Source organism: Pipra filicauda, unplaced genomic scaffold, assembly GCF_003945595.2.
Source record: "Pipra filicauda isolate LSUMZ 115617 unplaced genomic scaffold, ASM394559v2 scaffold137_size4652046_pilon, whole genome shotgun sequence".
NCBI lineage: Eukaryota > Metazoa > Chordata > Aves > Passeriformes > Pipridae > Pipra > Pipra filicauda.
This window is the reverse complement of record NW_024103851.1, coordinates 2,430,945-2,454,278: the sequence shown is the minus strand read 5'-3', so window position 1 is coordinate 2,454,278 and position 23,334 is coordinate 2,430,945. Positions and strand designations below refer to the sequence as shown.

The following is a 23,334-nucleotide window of genomic DNA, read 5'->3' as shown; positions in this document are numbered from 1 at the left end:
AATATTCCTCTTTCTTCTCCACTTCAAACAAACAAACAAAAAACCCATCCCCAAAACCCTCAGAAGGGTTAGCTTTAAATGTATATGTATTTCTCAGATCTAACACTAATTCAGTAGGTGAGAGAAGTGGGCCAGGATGTCTTTGTAGGCCCTGTGGCTGTGGGAGCCCTCCCCCCTAATGTCCTGTCACCACCTGAGCTGCCTTCTGGGCTTTTACAGTTGTACTGTTTGGCAGGGAAATGACTACTGAGACACCATGCAGAAGAAGATCCAGCATGAGACAGTTTCTACAAAGCAACTGCCAGATAATAAGGCAATTAAAGAGGAGAGGTGCAACTGGCAGCCACTGTTCCAAGGTACCGTGTGCAAGGTAAAGGGGACAGTAGAGAAAGCAGAGGGAACAGTGACAAGCAGCCCTCTGACCCCAACCCCTGTAGATGAAGGTAGCTGCCTTTCTGCACAGATGTGTTACTTTGGCTTTATGCAGTGAGAGAAGTCACAAGGATTGTTGTATCTTTAGCTGTGTCTCACACTATTTCTCTCCTGCTGCCTAGCCCTATCTTAATCTAATAGCTGCAGCTGGATTTATAGCAGTCCACTTGCAGATGTCAAGGAGAAGCTGTGGCTCTAAGTCAGGTCCCTACTGCTCCCTGCGTACAAATAACAGCTGCCCTGCCTGTGAATCAACATGAAACCACTGAGAATAAGTGGGAGAAAAGTGAGCAATTTCACCAGGAAAGACTGCTGTATAAAACACCCTAATGGGACAGGGCTCAGGCAGCAGGCTGCTGCTCAGGTATTACCTGACAGTCTGCACCCATACCTCCTCCCACTTCTCTATCCTATGCTGTTTTGATGTTGCAGAGATTTATTGTGCTAGAAAAGTCCCAATGCATTTATCTAGCTACAGCTGAATTTGTACCGAACTAATGCTCTTAATTAAAAAATGCACCGAATTTCTCTCAGTGGCAAAGACAGCCATGAGTGGCACAAGGGGCTTTGAGAAACAGAAATACTGCCCGTTGCTTGCAGCATGCCTGAAGTTTCCTTCTGTTAAAACCTAGCTAGAGGAACACGTCAAACTTTCTCAAAGCTAGAAAAAAAATGTTAATCAGCTGGACAGGGATTTCATACATGTGTTTTAAAAACCAGGTCACCCTGAGTCAGGCTTTAGATGCAAACTCTTCAACAGGACCTTTGTGACCAGAAAGAAAGTAACATTTTGCACTAAGCAATGATCGCTAAAAACCACCTGGGAGAAGCAGCAGGAAAGGGGCCTGCAGTGCTAGTAAAATGTGAAGGTTAAAGAAAAGCAATTTGCCCACTTGCCTACTTTCTGGCACGTGTTTCATCCTGAAGGACTATGAGATAGGGGAGCGGTTCAGCTGTCAGATCAGTGGGACAGCTATCACCACAGTGCTGGAGGGAAGGAAGGAGAACAAGAAGGAAAAAAAAAAACCCACACAAATTACCACCACATAGCTTGATGTTTACTAATAAAGCCAAAGAACAAAACATCAGCATTTTTTCCTCTTTTTCTGCCCAAAGAGCATCTCCATTTTTAAAACTACCGCTTTTTGCAACAGATGGACTATTACACACAGATAAAGCAAACCAGGGAATATTAAGACATTTTCCACATTTTCCACATTTTTAGTTTGATGTCATTTTGGAAAACAATGCCTTGATGAAACACATTTTTTCACCTTCACACCATATATCCTTTCTTAATGGGCCACCTAGATATCACAATGCTGTGATAAACAGAAAGGAGCCATGGGGAAAGTCACGCCAGGAAGATGAGGCAGATGCACTGTCAGATGCTTCTCAACTCTGTTCTTTCCAGTCTTACTCAATTCCAGGAGGATTCTGCAGAGAAGGATGGTGCCAGGCCCCACTGTGGCAGAAGGCTGGCTGTGGTACAGAAAGAGCTCATAGCTGACTTCATTACTATGACAGGTACACTCAAGCATCTTGGAGATCTCCTCAGTATGAAGCTGTTCTGAGTGTGTATATACCTATATATTTTTAAAACTAGCAAGTTTTAATTCCCCTTGGGCTCCAGCAAACCAAAATCACCTCCTACAGGAACCATTCCAAGCTCAGTAGCCTAGGCCAATATGTATATAACCACTGAATGAAAAAACCTGCTTGTTGACCCCAGAGTTATATGGTCCATACAACACGTGCTTGGGATTTGCCAGGAAGGCTGGTGGCTTCTGTCTGTTTGTGAGCAGTTCCTGTAAACTTGGTGAGCTCTTTCCCTGTTAACCCATTCCACATGCTCTGCAGCCACAGCAGAGGGGAATGAACAAAGGTGTGGGGGTCATGTGAAACAGGATTAGAGCTGATGTCTCTACCTCCTTTGTTAGCATTTCTGTGAAACTTCACCCTGGGCAAATTTCCTTCCTGGCTTATTTATGGGCAGGATCAGTGATCCACAGGCTTAAGAAAGAAACACAGAGCCCTTGGCATGCTTGGCATGGAGGAACATCTCATTGAGATGGCCTCTATTGGTACACTGTGCATTGCCTCCTGTAATCGGCTCTCCCTGTTCCTCACTGATCCCTCACATTAATCAACTCTTCCAAGTCCTCACTTCCTGCTGCTCTGCTCGTTTGCTTCAGCCCAGCTGCTTGCCATGTAGCATTCCTCATCCCCACTGCCTTTCTGCATTTTCCCTCATCCCTGGCTGTAGAGGTACAGCTACCTTTGGTGTCCCCACCTCACCTTCTGCCCTTTGCCAGAGAGGTGGAAAAGTCTCTCCTGCTGCTGTTTTAATCCTACCTGACAAACCACTGGGATGTTAAGCTGTTCCTGCACTGACACTGTTGCTGTTGTCCAGCAGAACTGAATGTGGAAATTATTAGCATCCCAATGGATTTGGTAACAAACATTGTAACACATTCAAGGAAGTCACCTGCTACAATTCAAAGATTTATGCAGGAACAATACATCTCCAAGCCGGACTACAAGCACTGGTGCTCAACAGATGGCCCACGTGTCCAGTGCGTGCCCGAAAGGTCAAACTGCCACTCACACCCAACAGAAGATATCAATTAAAATAAGCACCTGGAAAGACAGAGCACAGGGAGACCTGGGGGGGAGGATGACCACAGAGCTTGAGCAACTGAGAGTGTGCTACACTTACCTCTCTCAAGCAGTAAGTGTACATACTATCTGGAACATATAAGCCTGCTGTAAGTGTACTCAGAGTATGTTCCGTTTCTCCTACCAAACCAACAGCCTGATATCCAGGAGCACCTGGAGGCTGTTCTAGCATTTCACAACTTCACCACACTACAGAAGGAAGCAAAGCACTAGCAGTAGTTAAAACTAATGGCAAAGAGCTTTTCTGTTTGGATTTTAAGATGAAATGTACTTCAGTTACAGCCTCTAGCAATGGCTTCATATTGCTCATTTATCTTCTGCAGCCTCCACAAGCAGCTGGTACTTATTGCTCCTGTACTACTACATGGGCTAAATGCAAGGGGGCTGAGGTGGGAGGCGAGGGCCCAGAACAAATCATCACCTTGGTTTGGAAGTAACAGTCATCCTGAGTTACCTGCATGAGAAACTTGCCCTGACACCCTCCCTTACTCATCTCTTCTAGATGCTGCAGGACAGGTTTACTACAAATCCAGGTACAGGAGAGAAGAAGCATAGTTATGCTGTCCTGGCTCTGATGTTGGTGGCAGTGGGAGGTTAGTCCAAGTGACTCCACCTGCAGTTTAAGCTCATGCCATGGGACAGGGCTTTGCAGAGGTAGGGAGAAGCACCTCCACCCTGCTATAAGTGCCTAACACACTAACCAGGTCCAAGTGCCAAAGGGAGACTCTCTTACAGACTTCCAAAAAAACCTCTCACAACAGCAGCAAAAGATAAGTCAGATCTCTTCGAACCTGCTAAGTTTCTGAAAACATAGGCCTCATACCTCAAAACAGACTGATCTTCATCATCTTAGCTTGTAGGGAATGTAGATAAAAAGGCAGAAAAATATGAACATAAAAATATTTGTCATCTCTTTTTAGAGTTGCCAGCTCACCAGTGGAGCTGGGCATTGTCCTGCAGCAAACTCTCTGGCATAAGGTGGAACTCTCTGGGTAACCATACTGCAGAAAGCAACACTGCTGCTGAGAGTCATGCACGAAGGTACAGGACAGAGATTCACACAGAGACCAGCTTTTTGCTAACAACAAAAGACTCGAATCAACACACAACACCAATAAACGTGCAGAGCATGTCAAAGACCTGAAGAAGACAAATACAACGGAAGAGAGAAAGTTCAAAACTTGACTTCTGTTGTCCTACATCTGAAGGTATCACTTTAACAGAACTTAAATGTGGCTTCTCCTGTTCATGCTCTAATGACTTCATGGTCCTTTGGGGTGGGAGAGGTGAGAAAAGGGGTTTAGCCATCTGTCGGTTCAGCATTGAGTTGGTTCAGTATCAGAGGCACTAAACAATCTCATCTCTTTCGGCATCAGTTTTCTTTCAAAATGATGTTTTTAGCTGTCCTGTTCCACTTTGTTTTCCCTCCTCTGAGGTCCAAGTTCAAATGCTGGAAACTGGGAAGTCTCTGGTACTGAAATATCTGAGAGGAAGTGAATAGCTCCAGCCATGCCTAAAACATAACAAGAAAGAGATCTTTGTGTATCTTTGACATTAAAATAATACAGTTGACAGCAAACGCACTAGCACAGGTTTGAACACCTCCCTCATCAGATCTCTTTTTGAACAGGTGAACTTAGGGCCTATAGAAAGGCAAGTGCATCTGTACTTTGTCCAGGAAACAAAATTTTATTTGAAAAGATCAAAGGCAAGAACCAAGATCTCTCTGCTAACATCTTTGCAGCTGAAAAACCTCAGTGCTATTTCAAAGTAAGAAAAAGTTTGGACAGTCCCTCACTATTGGAGCAGCTCTGGCTTGTCATTTCACTGGTTAAAAAAAAAGCCAAAATTTTATTGTATTTGTAATGTACAGATTCATTTCTTCACTATTCATAAAGAGGTCATCCAGAGCCCGAAAAACTAACATTAGCATCACCCAATAGAACTCTTAGGGTGACAGACAAAAGAAACACCCTACAGCAGGAGAGCATACAAGTATAAGCTTAGTTTTAAGATCAAGCTAAAATTCTGTTTTATCAATAGCTATGCACATATAAAGGAACCTTCCTGAATTACAGTATCTGATGGAAACAAAACAATCAAGAACAATCCCATAAGATGCACATGCAAATTCTGCAGAAAGCATGCATGTACATGCAGAACCGGACAACGTCAAGCTCAATTTTGGCTACAGAAACAAACAAATCCCAAAATAAAGACTTATCAGAAATACGAGACTTCTAGATTCTTCTAAAAAACCCAGACATTAAAAACTAAAATAAAAACTGTATATCCACATTGAAGCACAAATCATCCTAGCATTGGCACTACTTCACCTTCTCAACAAATTTCAAAGCATTTATACAACATGCCCACTTTTACCACCCCACCCCCCCCCCCAACAAGTGCATGCAAGGGCGCTATCAGGAATAAGAATAATTATGCTTGTCTCCCTTAAGCATTAAGACAATAACTCTCTGTTTAGGAGAGATGCATATAACTGCTGCTCCCTTGTGTTTACACCCTGGACTGGTTTATCTGCAAAACGACCCTGCTCCGCCTGCTGTAATTTCACATGTTTGCGGCAGGTGGCGCACGAGGCTCGTTCATGGAGCAGCAGCGGCGCTACCTTAAATTCCACTTGGGTCTCTCATTCCTTGATACTGATTCTATAACACAAGGATGAGATGCAGAATAGAAAATAAACTACAAATAAAAATAATACAAAGCTCTAGGAAAGTATTTTACAACATCTTTGAACTTACAGAAAAGCCCATAAGAACTCTGCATTTCTTTCCTGCTCAAGGAAATTTGAGCTCAAGCTCATTTGGGTTCATATTAAAACTACCTTTTCCTTTGTTTAGTATTGCAGCAGAGAAGGTCCAGTTCTGACAAGCTGGCAACTAGTTTTGAGACCCTCTACCCACAGCTGCCCCTCTCCCAGTCCCTCTGTGACACCATCTGTGACAGAACTGCTGCCCAGACTTCTGTTTGCTTTAAACCAAGCAGCATCAGCACAGCAGAATTTTATTTGAGAGTAACAATGGCACTGGTTTTACACTGGAAAATGCTGAAGTGCAACCAGCACTGAAAGTTGTGACAGTGAATGATTTTCCTTTGTCCTTTTCTAGCCCCCTACCACCCTGCCTTCTTTTAGGCAGAGGTGATGGTAGGGGGTGGGTGAACCCCACCTCAAAGTGGAGGAACCCACCAAAGACTTCCCAACTCATAACCATGTCCCAAAACTGCAAGAATGCCCCTCTCTCCTGTAATACCAAACCATTTGCAACACCATCACTTTACCTTCAAAGAGAGAATAAGGTCGGTCAGGAATACGACATCCATGTGCACCATACTCCAAACACCATTCAGCAAACTGAGGAAACATTAAAAAATGTATTTTTATTTAAGACTGTTAAGTGCAAGCTTGAGTATCTGCATATCATTAATAGGTAAAAAATGTAAAGCAGAGTAAGCAGACACACAACACATAAATCACTGTCTGAGATAAATTTGTCCTACTTCAACCATGACAAGGCTGCAATCAGGCTTTAAAATATGTATTTTCATAGCATGAGTTTCAGTTTTGTAACAATGCAATTAGGTGGGCTAGACTTTCTGTAAATCAATCCTGCTACAAGCCAAGGAAAAATGCTGTAAGAACAGATATAGTCAGTCAAAATTTTTCTAATACTTTATCAGTTTCTTATCTGTATTAGTGCTTAATTTATCCACATACTCAGGACTTAGGGCTGTTAATTGCATTTTGGTTTTCTTTCACTGCTGTGCACCAATTTAGAGTATTAAATCTCCAGCTGCCCTTATTTAGTTTTATTTATTTGCTCTCCCCAAGCCTTATGAAAAATCATTATAAATGCAGTTAGACAATTATGGTCATCAATATTTCATTGCAGAAGATGGATTAGCATTAAAAAGAGTTAATGGTGTCCTTCTTGTGTTTGATCAACACTGCTGCAGTAGCTACATTAGATATACATGACTTACAAACTGCATCTGGATCAATTTAATAACAACCATCTATTCTCCTTTATGGCTCCCCAGAGCATAAGGGGGCCACAAGTTCCCCTGGCACTTCTGTGCTTGGATGCAAACCACTGCTTATTCAAAATACAGTACAAAGATTCCTACAAAGCAAAGAACTGCAAGGTCTCTCCCTGCTTCCCCCACAAGTTGGGTAACCTGCTAGCAAACAGATGATCCTAAGCAGAGGGTGCCCCAGCCCTAGAGCTGAAGCTATATGCAGTGTAAGCATGATCGCAGAGCCGCTGGTCTGTTCAGCAGGAGGAAGAGGGGGTACCTCCTCCTTTTCTCCCTCCCTACTAATTTTTCTTCTCTTGGTGTGTGCATGTTTGTGAATGTCTTCAGAAAAACCAGTGTAAAAAAAACAAACAAACCCCAAACACAAACACTGTAATCCACATTGTTACTGAGAACTGATGAAACATTTTTGGGCACCCTTCGGTATAAATCGTCAAACCAAGGTTTAATTCTCCCATGTAATCTTGGCTTAAATGTGAGGACTAAACATGTTTATGTCATGCTTCTAAGCTATAATCAGTTCTTGCAACATCCACATCTTATTGCATACTAGCCTTTATTATCACTTCCAGCCTAGGAACTGCAACATAAATTAAAAAAAATGCACCCCAGGCTACCGAAGCACAACCATAATTTCCAAGTTCACAGCTTCAGCACAACTCGGATCCTGTAAGCTACACGAGTAACTTTGTTTAATAGAGGGGGGAAAAAAAGGAAACAAAATATTATAAGAAGACATCTGCCATTACTTGTCACACAGACTGGGCATGCTTGCCACCAGCAGTGGCAATCACAATGCTGAGCAGCACAGGGCTCAGATACTTTCTGTTGCTTGGAGCCCAGGATGCCACAGCCCTTCTCTCCTCTTACAGACAGGCCAGCTAGGAGCAGCTCAGCCTCTGTCTGATAACGTGACAGAAAAGCTGTGGGGATGAATATGTGAAGCACAACCCTGGGGTCTATTCTCTTCAAGCTCTTGTGGTTCATTTGTGAAACAGTTTCATGGCTCCCAAGGGGTAACCAGGGATTCCTGACAAGACTCCTTCCCTCAAGCTTTTGGTGTGAAGAGACACCCCTGGGAGGGGAGCCACCTAGTTCTCTCAGTTACATGCCTTTAGGTACCAACTTAACTGCATGTTTGCTTCCTTGCATGCTCTGGCTCAAAAAGAAAAGATTTCAAGAATGCCAGACAAGCAAATTCCTCTTGCCTGTTTCAAGATTTCCCCTGCAAAGGCCTGACTGAATGCTGGAGATGCTAAACTGCAGAGTGGTTACAAATATACTGCCAGACCTCATTATGTTGGGTACCTCCAGCAAACAGTCTTTGGCCACTGTGCTACAACTTTCTTCTCAAATGGATTTCAGGTATGTAATTGCCTTTGAAACAGATATGCTTGCTTTGCTCTGGCTTGGTGTGGACAAACACCAAGGGCTCTCTTGGGCCAGAAATGCAGCACCAACAGAAGCTGCCAATGCTGCACAGAGCTGCAGAAGATGTGCTAGCATGGAGGATGACAGAGAGAGCTGATAGCTGTGTTGACAAAAATGCCTGCAGGGTGCCGTGGTTTACACGTCAGCAGTGGGTAACTCCATGTCCACGAGTGACTACAAGTCACACATTTGCTGTGGGAGTAGCCGAGGTTTATTTCAATCTCTAGGATGCAGGTATGCCTACAGGTGCCCCCATGGCATGATGCTTGGATAAATGTGAGACAAGCAGTAACTTTTTTAAGCTCTGCTGACAGAGGACAGGCTGACAGCAGAGATAAATACAACAGTTTTACATATGGCCAGTACTCATCTAAAAGCACCTAAGAAACAACCCATCAAATTTCAATTGCAATACTTAAAAAAGCTAAATAGCTATGTACACAATATGAAACCTAATGTCAGTGAATTCAACTGAAAAAAAAAATCCTACAAACCAAACCAAAATCTTATGAAGTGAGGAAACAGAGGCAGAGAAAGCCTTCCCCTTTGGTAACTGTTAGCACAGTCAGAGCTGATGGCAGAACCTGGACAATTCCAGTGGCAAAATTCTGAGTGTGTCTTTCTCTGCAATTTGTATTAATGAAAAAACTCTAAATGAGCACTTTAATAACTGCAACTCAGAGCTCTAAAAGCCCCAAACAGGCACTAGTCTGAAACCAAATAATTACAAAGACTACAAACAGTATTGCTCGAGGAGCCGAGGATGACAGTGGATATCTCAATGGAATAATTAGCACCACGAAACATCAGTCTGTTATTGTTCAGGCAGGCTAATTTTCAAGACTCTTATTTTCTTCTGAATACATGTTTAGTTCCTCTCCTCTTACAGAACATTTGTGTGTTCCACTCTGTGTATTAAGACAGTGCTTGCCCCACATACACAGCTGAAGTGGTCCAGTCAAAGTGTGAGTAAAGAGGAGCAAATGACAGGGCCCTGTTGTCCCATCCAACCCCACAGCCAGCCCCAGGACACAGCTGCTTACTCCCATCACATTTCGCCCTTGCACAGGCATTGTGATGTGAAAGGGAACAGTAATTTTGCTGGGAAGCTGCAGAGCTCACCTTGCAAGCTCGGTAGAGGTACTTTTTGTCCTGAGTTAGGTTATAGAGAGACAAGAAGGAGTAGCCATTGCCAGCAGTACCATGGCAGATCCCGTATCCTTTCCTCAATAAACCTCTCTGCCAGATGACATCGCTACACTCCATAGCATCTTTCAAGTATTTATCCTCTTTAAAAACCTGTGGAATAAAAGCAGAGAATAAACACACATAGATTGAAGTACTAATGAAAACAAAAGGAAGCTGCACCTGAGAGGTATTTCACTCTAGTGTGGTGTTTTTCCATATAAAATTTATTTTGAATTTTAATAATCCATTCCTCATAGACTTGCTTTTCTTTTCTTACTAAGTTGTTTCTTCTTTCCCTCCATGAAAAAAGAAAGAACTTTTCAAGTTTTTGTTTCTGAAATCAAGACCCCAAAGGAAAAGCTCAAGTTCAAGTCCTTTGGTTCTATAACCTATAATCTATTTGAAGGGTACATGGTCCTTTTTTCTTCATCCTCCATTCCCAAACCTGAATTTGAATATACAGAAATGTAATTCTGCCGCCTCCAAGAAATGTAAAATAGAATACTGGACATCAAATCTGATCTGAAAGGGCTAGGTCGTGGTCTTCCTGAGTAATTCTTCCTGGTTACTCATTGTCTGCCTTAATTCCATGTCAAAAATGTGCAAGAGTATCACTTTGCATAGCACAGGACTCTCTTCTCTGTCACAGTACAAGTAGGAACACTACACTGCCTTGATGAGTACTTCTATTACTATATTAGTATTAGTATGCACTCAGAAGCAGTAGCCAGTTTGAGCAAAAGACCAGTTTTGCAAAATTTATTGCAACTGAAGTGCATTTTGGACACAGAGAGCCCATCCAGAAAGCAGCAAACAAAAGCAAGTAATTTACCTGAACACTACCAGAATTCCACCTTTATAAAGCCACTTTTTTGCTCACCTTTGCCTAAGTCATTCTACGGATCAACGAAACAAAGAAATGCACACCCTAAAAAAACCCAACAGAAAAACCACAACAAAACAAATGTGATGCATTAGTGTAGACTTAGTCCTTTGGAGATGGCATCCCCTATCAAACTGTTTAATAAGGTAATAGAAGTAATTAACATGTAAGATTCTTAAATCCACAAGCTTGATAAAGAAGTGGATTTAGATAAAGAACCTCTGAACAGGGTTTCTCAGCTACTTAACTGTAACATTTCAAATTAAGGCCTGGCAACACCATTTGATTTCCAGGACAAACACTGCTGTCTGTTAATGCAAGGCCTTGTGCTTGGTATGAAAGCATAGCCAGCAAAACATGCTCCAATTTTGTCTTTCACTGCTTCAAAAAGCAGAATACAAAGAGTAAAGGAAAAGCATCATATGCTCTATCACCTTTAACATAAAGAGGTAAAAAAAGAGACTGCTAAAAAGAATTTGGTCCTATCCCCCCTACCTCCTGCAAAATGTTCTGTGCTGGGGAAAGCATCACATTGAAGAAGGAGTAAGGGGGAAGCATGCAGTGTTAAATCAATCTCCTACCACAGTCCAAAGAAAAAGCAACTGTGACTACTGCTACATGCAGCAACACAGTAAGAGATTAACAGTTCACAGTTCAAGTAACAGCACGAGTAATTATTCTATAAACCAAGCCTGCTTTTCATCAGCCCACCCAGAGGCCGATCAGGGAATCTGTCAAGGAGGGCTGTCAAAAGCAAGAATCAATTTGCATAAATTTAATTAAATGGCATACTTTCGATGTCATGCAAACCAGAAGCACACAACACAAGTGAGGTAGCAAACCTAGTTAAGAATGGAGAAAGGCAAACAGTAGGCTTGTGAAAGCTCAGTAGTTATATTTATGCCCTAGAAGGGGCCTGGGATCTTTGCTCTGACATTAACTTTTCAAGAGATATATCTTAATAATTAAGTAATTTATGGAAGACATTCTTTGGCAAGGCACATTAACCTATATTTTTGAAAACCAATGTAACTGTTAAAAGCCTTGGGATGAAGATTCAAAGAATTTAGGTCAATGTTCTCACACCCATGACTCTGATGCCAAATTGTTTAAATACATGGCCCTTTTCCAAAAAGTCTAAAGTCTAGTAACCACTAGTGACCTAAGAAGCAATTTTATCCACTTATTTTCTCTTTACAAACATACCAATGTAAGTACTTTGAGATTTTTAGGTGCCTAGCCTAAGGTTCCAGTTTAAAAGACTACATCTAAAAAGACATTAAAGTCTTACAATCTAACAGGCCTGCATACAGGTGTCTCTGTAAAAGTAGAGGTCTCTCTCTCTGTATATATACATATATTAGAGCATGGTGCTAATAACATCAAGCTCGTGGGTTCAATCCCCGTATGGGCCATTCACTTAAGAGTTGTACTTGATGATCCTTGTGGGTCCCTTCCAACTCAGAATATTCTGTGAAATTTGTGAACACAGAGTGATTCACCTTATAAGCTTGCATGAGCATGTGGATGACTCCGGGGGCACCATGGCACCAGTGAACCAGTCTGTCAGTCTCGTTGCTCAGCGATGATGGGTAATTCCCAGATCGGAATTTTTTATGACGCACATAGTCAATGCTTGGCTTCACCAGCTCTGCCAGGGTCTCCTGGTCCACATTTGCAATTGGCTAAAGAAAACATTAAAAAAACGATCACCAAACCCATAAGCAGAAGTAGTAACAAAGTGTGTATCAACACTTAATTCTACAATCTATTTTCAAGTATCCTACATATGTGCCCTTGATCCAAATACTGTGAATCACTTCATACAGATTTAATTAATGTCTGCTTATAATACCCTTGTGAAGAACATTTTTACAGTTACTGCATAGACAAAGAAATTGGGGCACCAAGTTGTTACCTATCTTACTGGAGGTGACACAGAAAGACTATGGAAGAACTGAGAACAGAATATGGATTTCAAGACTCCCAGGCCTCTCTTTATACCTTAAAACAGGGAGAACACTTACAGGAGACAGATGGGTTTTATAGCTATGGTGCTCATAATACACACTTGAAACAAAGCAGGTTAAACATTTTGTCTTAAAAATAACTATTTCACAACAAACGAAGAAAAGTGTATATAGCGGCATATCTGGCAAAGATCTATGAAGGTTAAAGTTTTCCATCGTAAACAAAACTCCCTGAAGCTAAGAAGCAATAGCTACCTCACCAGCTACCTCAGCATGTTAGTATTACAATCTCATTCTTCCATTGCTCTTCTGAATTTTCTTTCTAGTTTTTTTATTTAATTTACATCCTTGTCAAATGGAGAATATATCCATCAACCTGCATGCTCTTGTAACTAAAGGTTTAGAAGCCAAGTAACTGTCTGCAGTTGTTCTTTGTTGGCATTCCCTCCACTTCCAGCCCATATTACAGCATTTTAATAGCAGAGCTCTCTATTTTTACACAATCTACATGTTTTCTGGGATTCCTGCAAACTGTGGGAACAACCACAGACACTGAAGCCTACAAGAGCCTAATAACTGAGCATATGTTTTTTAAATAACTTGTCTTTATTGCTGACTCAAAGTCATCCAATTTCATTGTTTCCCACCAGCCTCAATCCATTTGCATTCAACAGGTAAGCACAGTCCTACAATTGAAAGTCTGACAGCCAAATGAAGGAAAACTTTCAGTAGCTCTATTTTGAGTAAGCTGAAGAAACCAAAAGCATCTACTTCACCTCAGCAAGGAAACTTTTGCCAGAATTCCATCTGTCAGGTCCCTCAAGCAGATGACTCCATCTCTGCACTCTTCTGAATGGAACAGAAACCTTCATGCTGCTCATCATCAGAAGTACACCTGAATACAGATCAGCTTTTCATGAAGAACACCCCAAAGCTGATCAGCCCTCACTCAGACACTGACCTGTGAGGTAGTGAGGCTTGGTAGGAAGGTTTGTTTTGAGGTTCTTGATTTCACACTGCACTCCTGATGCAGAAGGTAAAGTGGATGGGCACCAGCAATAAACGCTTTCAGTCTTAAGCTATGGGAAGCAAGACCAGCCCAGCCATTCTTGGGAGGTAAATCCAAGAACAACAGAGCTCTTTACAAACCTCCTTCCCTTGTGCTTCCAAGAAGATTTGAGTACAAGTGAGTTCTTTGCCGCAAGATGCTGAAGTTCCCAGCACTTACTTCAAACAGCGAAAAAGTAACCTACAGGTATGTAGGTCCTGACCCTCTGGCCAAGAGCAATGACATGCAAACAGACATTTTTGCTTCAGGGTTAGTGAAAGGAACTTGGAGTAGAGAGTCTCTAGCAAGCACTTCAGAATTTCTCCTCTACCTCCTGGATGAGTTATTTAACATGGATAAGCTCTTATTCTTCCAGTAATCTTCCGTGAATAACTCCAGCAATACATATTTCCTCATATAGGTGTTGTACAGAAATTACGGTCAGTGACCTTCACATCTCAGGTGCTGTGTTAAACACCCTTTTTTTGTTGTTATCAAATAACCACTCAACAAACCATCTCCTGAATTCTTTGCTGAAAATACAGCAAAATTCTCCTCATTTGGTGTGGGAGGGATGGGGAAAGGATGGAACTTTTTCTGCAGTGGATGACTCAACTTTGGATGACTCACAATATTTAACATACAGTGAAAAGATGGTAATCTAATGCTGCATAAACAATGGCTTTCTGGTAATTCTTAAAAGCAGCAATTACATGTAAAGGAAAAACAGTTAAGATTTTAACATGTAGACACAGTAGCTTCCGCTCATATCAAAAGGCACTGTGCAATTATTTCTGCTATCATCCTTGAATAGTAAATGAAAGGTAGAGCCTTTGAAGAGTCTCCTTTAAAGGACTGAATGTTTCTCAGAAAATCTAGCGGAGCCAGAGAAGGAAAAATGGAAGCCAGAAAGATGAGGGAGCCGGAAGGGGGTGGACAGCCTTGCTGAAAAAAGTGGTAAGTAAAAGATAAGAGACAGTAAATCAGAGCAGCCTGAGGCCCCAGTAGAATGGTTACTGCAGAACATGTCTGTACTGAGGTTAAGACATGCCCCCAGGTAGCAGAGCAGTAGCTACTTCCATAGCAAAGTCAGCCACTTTACCTGGAACTAGTGGTGGAAATGGTGTGAGCTAATTTGAAACAGATGGGGAGAACTCACGGCATCTGTTCCAAGTGAGGAATGTTTGAGTAGTGGCAACACCAAATACCAGCTCAGTCACTTCTGCACTGAACTGCACACAGCTTCAGGGTGCGAGGATGTACAGTCCTTTCACTTACCCAAGGGAAAGTCATTCTGCAGGAGCTGGTAAGGAAATGGACATTTACAAAGATGCACAAACTGGCAGCACCTTTGAAAACCAGAAACAGGTGCTATACAAATTTTGCAGCTCTATGGCCATCTTCTATAATGAATCTTAAAGCTTTTTTTCCAGATCATCGAACAGAAATAAGAAAAACATCATAATCCTATTGGAGAATCTCAGGGCAGGGGGGAATTGATTTAAGTGTGAGAAAGAGGAGGTATACAGAAGAGAGGAATCTCACTCAGAACAACAGGAAGAGAAGACCAGAAGAGCAGGGGTCATAAATACACTAAGGAACATCAGACAAATTGTGTGAGAAATAAGAGAGATAAGAAAGAAGAAAACATCTAAATAATAAAAGCATTCTGAAGACTAATGTATGATTAAGGATAGTCTTCCAAAAGCATCAAGACAGTGGGGGGAAAAAAAAAAAATCACTAGAGAAGAGAGGAAGGGCATGGAGGACTGGAGGCACCAGTGGTGCACTCATTTAAAAATAGCAAAAAATTGAACAGTGATGGATGATAAGTGAATATTTAGCTGGTCTAACTGCAAGCATCAGAAGAAGTAATTATGAAGATGAGAGAAAGCACCTCACTGTCTCCATTGAGAACAAGAAACCAGATCCTGGAAAGTTGGTGCTCTGAATCACTCAAGAGTTAATTCACTCTACTGTGTGATACCCTAGTTACAGTTTTCTTCTGCTATCAAAGCCTGAGGTAGCATCTCTGCACAGCTCTGTGCTGCAGTCTAATTTCAAATTCTGAGACCCTGACCCAGCACAACACTGCACATGCATGAAACCTGAAGAAAAGATCCTCTGACTCAAAACAAGAAATCACTGCTCTATCACCACTGCCCACAGAAGGTGCTCTTACCTGCATGAGCATGTAATAGATCCCAGCCACTCCATGGGCTGCTCCAACATACTGCTTCCTGTGCCACTGGTACAACAAAGGGCAACGGTCTGTTTTGCGCTCCTCCCTTGAAAAGTTTTTCCCCGATTCAATAATAGCATCTATCACCTGAAAAAAAACACACCTCGTCTATCAGTCTTGCTTACTTTGATTCAGACAGTTTTGCTTCGGCATGACTAAAACCACAGTAAAGAATAAACCACTATAAACAGTCTTAGGACAACAATATTCAATTCATTTGGATTTGAATGTTGACATAGAAATTGTATTTTTCCTTAATGATGAAATCACTTATATTTTAAAGAGTAGAAATTGAATATATAAATATTACTAATCCCTTTTTTACAGGCCTGCCTTCTCTGGTTCTGGTATCTGCAAAACAGTCATGAATATTCCCCACATTGAATACTCCTTCTTTTCACTTAAACACTTCACACTTCTGTCTTATGGTTTCTTGTATCAATGTCTCATCCTCAAATGCTCCAAAACTAGTTACATATTAGACCTATTTTCATGGGTGGATGTGGACCCAACCACACTAGCCTGTCTCAGTCCCAGCTGGGCAGCAGGGAAAGGGGGAAGAGACTGGAGGCACAGATGAGACTGGGTTCCCAGTTCTAGTTCCTCTCCTCTCCAGCACCCCTCTCTTAATACCTTGAATTATGCAAGGGAGTGATCCCAGTTCAACCTCAATGATGCTGTGATGCTGGAGAGAGAAAAGTCTCTTACCTCTTTGATAACAGACTGTGGGACAGTGCCTGGACCAATTTCAGTATTCAGGTACAGCAAGGCATACAGGTAACCTGCTCTGCCATAAAGCAGCTCATCTGGAAGTTCAGCCTCTGTGCTTATGACTGTCCTTTGGAGTTGCAACAACCTGCATCAGACAAGGAAGTGGGGAAAGAGAGTATCTTCTGTAGAGACCATACAGGACGATGCATTGTACAAGCCATCAATCAAAACCAAAGCAGAACGAGCAGTGAAGCCCTACCACTTCCCTTCAGTCATCCCCAGGCTCAGCTGGCTGCCAGGTTTACACACAGGAGCTCTGCATGCCTGCCACCCCTGAGACAGGAAACTGAGCCAGAGTCAGGTCAGTATTAGTAAAACTGTCAAGGTTTTGTGCAGATAGAAACTGATGTATGAGTGCAGGGTAGGGGTTGGAGGAGGCTGGAGAGCTACTCCAACAAAGACAGAAACCTCCTAGAGCCTCTGGGAGTTTCATCAAACTGACAAACCCTTAATTGTAGATGTGTAAGAGGGGAAAAAGCAAACACACAAAAACATCCAATACCACCATTCAGCACTCCCTCTCCCAAGACAACACATTGTCTCAAACATTTAGCACCCTAGTTTTGAAAAGGACACTACTATTATGCACTAGTGTTTTGCTTGCTTTTAGCAATGAAAAAACAAACAAAAAAAAAAAATCAAAAAACCCTTGGGCTGGACACCACAACTCTCATTTTCTCCAAAGAGACTCTCTGCTAATACTCCACCAGGCTGCATTAGCACTGAGGTGGATCAGAGATCTGTTTTCCTGCCCACTCCCTCCCTGTATCTTCCTATCTTTTGTGATTAAATTCGTAATTAGATGAAACCATTGCAATGATCACATTTTAAATTGTGGGACGGGGAAAGACAATCTGGACTAAGACCAAATTCAACTTCCAGATCCCCCCAGCTGCTATTTCTTGGCAGAAATGTTAGCATTAATGTCATGCCAGATCAAAACCACTGACCTCAATCGTGTGTTTATGCTGTCACTGCTTAATTCCACAGAAAAGCCATTCACAAAAAAAGGGTTTTATATTATCATTCCTTTCTTGGAATTATGCTTTGGACTTAGAATTAAGTTATTTTCTTCTAAACTGTTCACTGTTAAATTTTATTGTTGAAATCATACAAGTGGACAGCTACAAGGTTAGAAGTGAAATCATAGACTACATTCCAACATTTACAATGCACCACTCAGCCAGCGTCACAAGTATATTTGTAAACAAAAAGGAATAAAATACACAAATAACCAAACTAAACTCCTTTTCACTACTCCTCCTAAAAATTATTTCCAAGGAGAGGCAAGACCAAGATTTATTGCTAATCTCATTTTGCTATACTCATGCTTCATGCCTGACAACAAAACTGCTTTCCAAGCTGCATCCAAAATGACATGCTCAAGTTTACTGCCAGTTCTAAAAGCAAAAAAACCCAAACCTAATGCTCGTTTCAAAATTGAAATATTCGTTCATGAACCGCAGCAGAGATTAATCACTGTAGAATTCTAGATTAGAAAGAGACCAATTACATTTGCAAATATAAACCAGAATGGAGATGAGGACATAAGCCTAATCACAAATTCTGTCAGCTTAAGGTACGTTGCTGGACAACTAGCAAGTGGATTGCTGGTGCCAAATGCAAATTTCACAGGGTTCCAGTGCTTCCAGCCCTTGCTGGGACAGCAATCAGCTCTGTACCAGCGAAGGACAGTCAGTTCTGTAATGAAGCTACATCTAAATGGGATTTCTTGAGACACTTGTTACATTTAGATTACTCTGAAAAGGTGTTGGAATTTCTTCAGGTAACCTTCATATGTCTGACCTAATTAAAACTCTTGCCTTTACAAATTTACTCTTGCAAATACTTTCTCTTTATTAAATCTTTTTTACATATCAATTCGATGTACTGTGTTTCTGCCTGGTTGTTTCCAGATCCTGCTGTGTACATGTTTTGTAATGAATTTAAAATTAAGACCTACTCTTTACAGAAAGCATCATATACTGCACAAGCACTACATAATGCTGATGACAGGCGTGTGGCTTTTGCTAAATGTCACTTCAATGTGACAAAATGAAAACATGCGTGCACTACAGATATGCCCAGTACATCCTGTCAGTGACAGAGGGCTCAAGATAACCTGCAAACATGAATCAAGTGTAAGCCAGCTTTAATAAAGATAAAGCCCATTTTGTATTCTTCTACTGAAAATGTATCATGGTAGAAAGTGCCTCCATTTTTTAATCTTGTCCTCTAAAACTCCACTTGCAAAAGTTACTGAAACAACGCTCTCAGGGCATGGCTTTTTCCCCCATTAACCACTTTTTCCATGGCTTTTTCCCCCATTAACCACTTACTTGGCAACACATTCTTTAGATTCACTGTCGTTTTTCAGTTTGTGGTAAACCACTGCACCCACTGCCAATGGCCCAGCATCACCACAGAGGAAAGTAACTCTTCTGCCGTTCAGATTGCGAAGGATTCTCTTCACATAATCAAGAGATCGCTGCAAATGGCTCTGGTTTTTTGTGACACGGTACAGTTGCAGATATAGGAGGGCGATACCTGAAACAGCCACACAAAAAAGAGATAGTTTCACTTACATTTCCTTCCCCTCTTTGGTGCCTCTGAAGCAGTTACTCAAATGTGAACAGGTATTTGGGAAATAAAAACATGTCCGTCAAGGGGCTTAGCTTATGCAAGGTGAAGGCATCAGGTCATGTATTTTGATTAAATTTTGATCTGGATTGTGGTAAAAATAAAAAAATTATCAGACTGAAGCCCAGTGGTAGACTCACAATTTGCAGAAAAGGAAGAAAAATCATGACACCAGCCTCAATGCTTGGCAAAGAAATCACTGTAAGATTCAAAAACTTGAGCTAACAAGCATGTGTATGACCGAGTACACTAACTGTACAATACTCATCTATTATATGGAAGAAGTGACTTTCCATTTGATTCGTAAAATGATCGTTCCATGAGTTTTTGGATTCAACTTGCCAAATTCTTTATAACCCTTAAAAGAAGACTACGAGCTTGTACAAGTCAAGCTGGTTTGTAAAAGCTAGAAGGCAAACAAGTGCTTAGAGAATGCCAGGAGGTACTATCAAGCTTCACTTGATAGTTTTCCATTAAAAAAAAAACAAAAAAAAAAAAACTTAAAAATTGCAACAATGTAGACTGAAGAAGGTGAAACAAACCTATCTAAGTGGATGTCTTGGCCAATTGCAAGCATGCATGTGCACAAGTAAATCACCTCCAGACCACACTGTAACTCAAAACCCATTTCAACTTTAGCCTCAACTAAAGCCAAGTACACACAAGGCCCACATAGCTCATAGAGAGGCAACTGAGTAGTACAAGAACAACAGCACCACAGGAGTGCTGGTACATTCTCAGATGTTCCCTGGATGGGTTCTGAACAAGTCTTTCTAGATGAGTCTAAGAAAAAAGCTGTAGAGCTGGGGAGCCCAATTCAGTGTCACAGGAACTTGTGGGCTATTTACAAGGATGTGTGGAACCCTTTTTTATGTTGCAACAAATGTGTAGATACGTGGGCTTGATCAAAGGATGATCAGAAAAGTAGCCATGAAGCTCAGTTCATCCAAACCTTCCTAGTGTTTCTTAGTGCAACACCCTTAAAATGGCTTCTCCAAGAGGTCTGGCACATACAAAGAGTACTTGTATAAGCAAGATGGACTCTTACATGGGTCCTACGATTGCTACATGCCAACAGTACCTGCTCCAAGATTTTAAAGGTGTTTCAAAAAGTACAAGCCAGTGCACAGGACTGCACTGCCCATAAGACTTGCCAAGACTTGGTACATAAAAGCAGGCAAGCTGTTTACAGCACTGCTTTTACCTTCTGATTTGCACACTAGCAAAATGCTGCAAAGAGTAAGTTTGGGGAGAAAGTATTTTCAATAAGTATGTTTAAAGCCAGATAATTTAAACATTTTTATGCAGAACTATATCCACAGGAGCCCTGAAAGAAGTTCACAGCTTGGAACAGATGTAGATAGTGATCCTTCTACAGGATGGAAAAACCTCACTCTCATGAGGCAACATTACTTGTTCATCTATATTCTTGTTTCAGCTAACGATGGCTGTGTTACTTTTACCTTATGACTCATTTTCAGCATGCTCTGGTTTATCAGCCATAATTTCAGCTGTCAATCACAGTGTCAGAACACAGCTCCTCAGGAGGGGTTTGGTACTGTCAGCGCAAGAAAGCACTCACTTAGCAGCCACTCGCTTTCAGACCTTGAAATACATCTACCTTTTAAGCCTGAGTTGTCTAAAACTTCCCCACCCATCCACCCACAGCACCATCTGCACTGAAACATCAAGAAGAAAGCAAAGAAATTTTACCCTTTCATTGCCAGAATTAAGCCTAAGGATGGAGAGCTTTTCCAAGCTACTCCCTCTCATGACATAAAGATAAAAGAATAGATCTCCTCAGGGCACATTTCAAACATGCTGTGCTAAAAGCATAAGTATGCCTGAAGTGTGAGCTAGAAGAGCAGAAATAGAATAAGCCATTCATTCCAGCAAAGTCACACTTAAGAGGCCTAGATGGAAAAGCATTTTGGCAACTTGAGAAGAGTGGCCACATCAGACTTGATAACTGCAGGCTCTCCCTAAAGGATCAGTGTCCTGGTTTCAGCTGGGATACAGTTAATTTTCTTCTGGTACAGTGCTGTATTTTGGATTTAGTATGAGAATAACATTGATAATACACTGATGTTTCAGTTGCTGCTGAGCAGTGCTTACCCTAAGTCAAGGACTTTTCAGTTTCCCATGATCTGCCAAGAACCATGTGCACAAGAAGCCAGGAGGCAGCGTGACCAGGACAGCTGACCTGAACTGGCCAAAGGGATATTCCATACCACAGAATGTCATGTTCAGTACATAAACGGAGAGGAGATGGCAGGAAGCCACCAATCACTGCTCAGGCACAGGCTGGACATTGGTGAGCAGATGCTGAGCAATGGCATTGTGCATCACTCGTTTCTCTTGGGTTTTATTCTTCTCTCTCTCTCCCTCCTTTTCATTACAATTATTATTATTGCTGTCGGTTTTATTATTGTTGTTGTTATATTTTACTTTGTTTCAGTTAGTAAACCGTTCTTATCTCAGCCCATGATTTTTTTTTTCCAATTCTCCTCCCTATCCCACTGCGGGAGGGGGGGGGTAGGAGGGGCAGGGTATCAGCTGCATGATACTGCTGGGGTTAAATCCCAGCAATCATAAGGGCTCGTTCACACCTGAACAGCATTGGTGATGCAATGCTAAATGAATGATGGTCCCTAGCAATAACCAGCACCTGCACATGCTTATTTAGCTCCATGATCTTTACAATCTTACAACCTCACCTCTACACTCCCTCTCCTCACACATTCATTTTACCATTTTTGTAGAGACGGAACAAGCACAGCCAAAGTATCCATATTGCAGATTTTAAGGCTCCAAATTCCTGGGCACAGAACACATTCTCCCCACCTACTCCCACTGATTAGAAGACGCTGTTATCATTAGAAAACTGCTAACTAATACTCAGTTGAACAGAAAAAGGTGAAAAATAACTATTTTTAAAAAACCCACAAAAACAAAGAAACAAGAGGTAAGCAGAAAGAAAGAGCAGCCTTAGAAGATCCACTTCTTCTTCAAGACAAAGATCTCCACACACAAAAGGAAATTATCATGCTGTACACCTCTGTCTGCTGAAGTCAAAGGAAGTCATTAATTCCAGACAGTAGTGATCAAGGGTCCAGAGTTAAACAAAAAAATAACTCACACAAATGCTTTTATCAGAGTATTTCTGCCACTCCTGTGAGAATATTAGAATTTTCTCCTGTGAATAAACCCAATTACATCATTCAACAAATACGCTTCAACCAAATTCTAGTTTTCTCACCAGTCCAGCCAGTATAGGCAGAGCAGTCATGTGGATCTGCGGTCTTCAGCCCTTCCTCCATTTGTTGCAGAAGGTCTTTAATTTTTGCCTGGATCCGTTTAGAAAACCGAGCATTGACCTGAAAACAGAAGACAGGGAATGAGTCAAAGAAGGAAAGAATCCAAGAATTTAAACTGTCTGCTCCACTTTCTCATTTGAGAAAAAAACCCAACCAAGCAAAAAAGAACTAGGGAATAAATACCACATACAGCAATCAATAACATCAAGGTGGTTCACCTTAAGTGTGTCCCACATAAATGCATTCTGACTACATATTAGAGCAAGTTACTAGGATCTACATTAGACAAAAGTTATCTAGGGATGCTTTAAAGTCACACAAAGAGCAGCTATGGACACTGTGACAATATGTAATTCTACTCTGTCTCTTATCTCAGGCCCTTAATACAGTAAAGAAAGCTTTTTCAAACTGAGTAAAGGTGAATAGAAGCAAACAGAAGATAACCATCTGCTGCCACTCCATGGGACAATACTCCATTCAGGGTCCTGGTACCAAGACCATACTATGGACAAACATAGCACAAGCCCTGTGTTATAGGTGCTTCCTCTCATTACAAGGTCCCTGCACATCCTTTGTGCCACAACGGAGCAGGAAATGGTTAAAGGAAAATAAATGCTCATACTCGAGACAATCAAGTCAAAGTCAAGCCATCATTTTTAATGATGTGCTCAATC

The 23,334-nt window shown here is 41.5% G+C and overlaps 1 protein-coding gene across 1 annotated transcript in view; it reads right to left on the bottom strand.

The window, feature by feature from the left end:
• Nucleotides 1-1,468: 1,468 nt before the first annotated feature.
• Nucleotides 1,469-23,334, bottom strand: part of LANCL2 (LanC like 2) — a 30,816-nt gene continuing 8,950 nt past the window's right edge. The window contains exons 2-9 of the mRNA XM_027715017.2: nt 22,603-22,720; nt 19,043-19,250; nt 16,641-16,788; nt 15,873-16,019; nt 12,175-12,357; nt 9,724-9,900; nt 6,415-6,487; nt 1,469-4,624 (exon numbers count right to left, since the gene is read on the bottom strand). Of these exons, the coding sequence (XP_027570818.1) occupies nt 4,509-4,624; nt 6,415-6,487; nt 9,724-9,900; nt 12,175-12,357; nt 15,873-16,019; nt 16,641-16,788; nt 19,043-19,250; nt 22,603-22,720 (1,170 nt within the window). The 3' untranslated portion in view covers nt 1,469-4,508. The remainder of the gene's footprint in view (nt 4,625-6,414; nt 6,488-9,723; nt 9,901-12,174; nt 12,358-15,872; nt 16,020-16,640; nt 16,789-19,042; nt 19,251-22,602; nt 22,721-23,334) is intronic.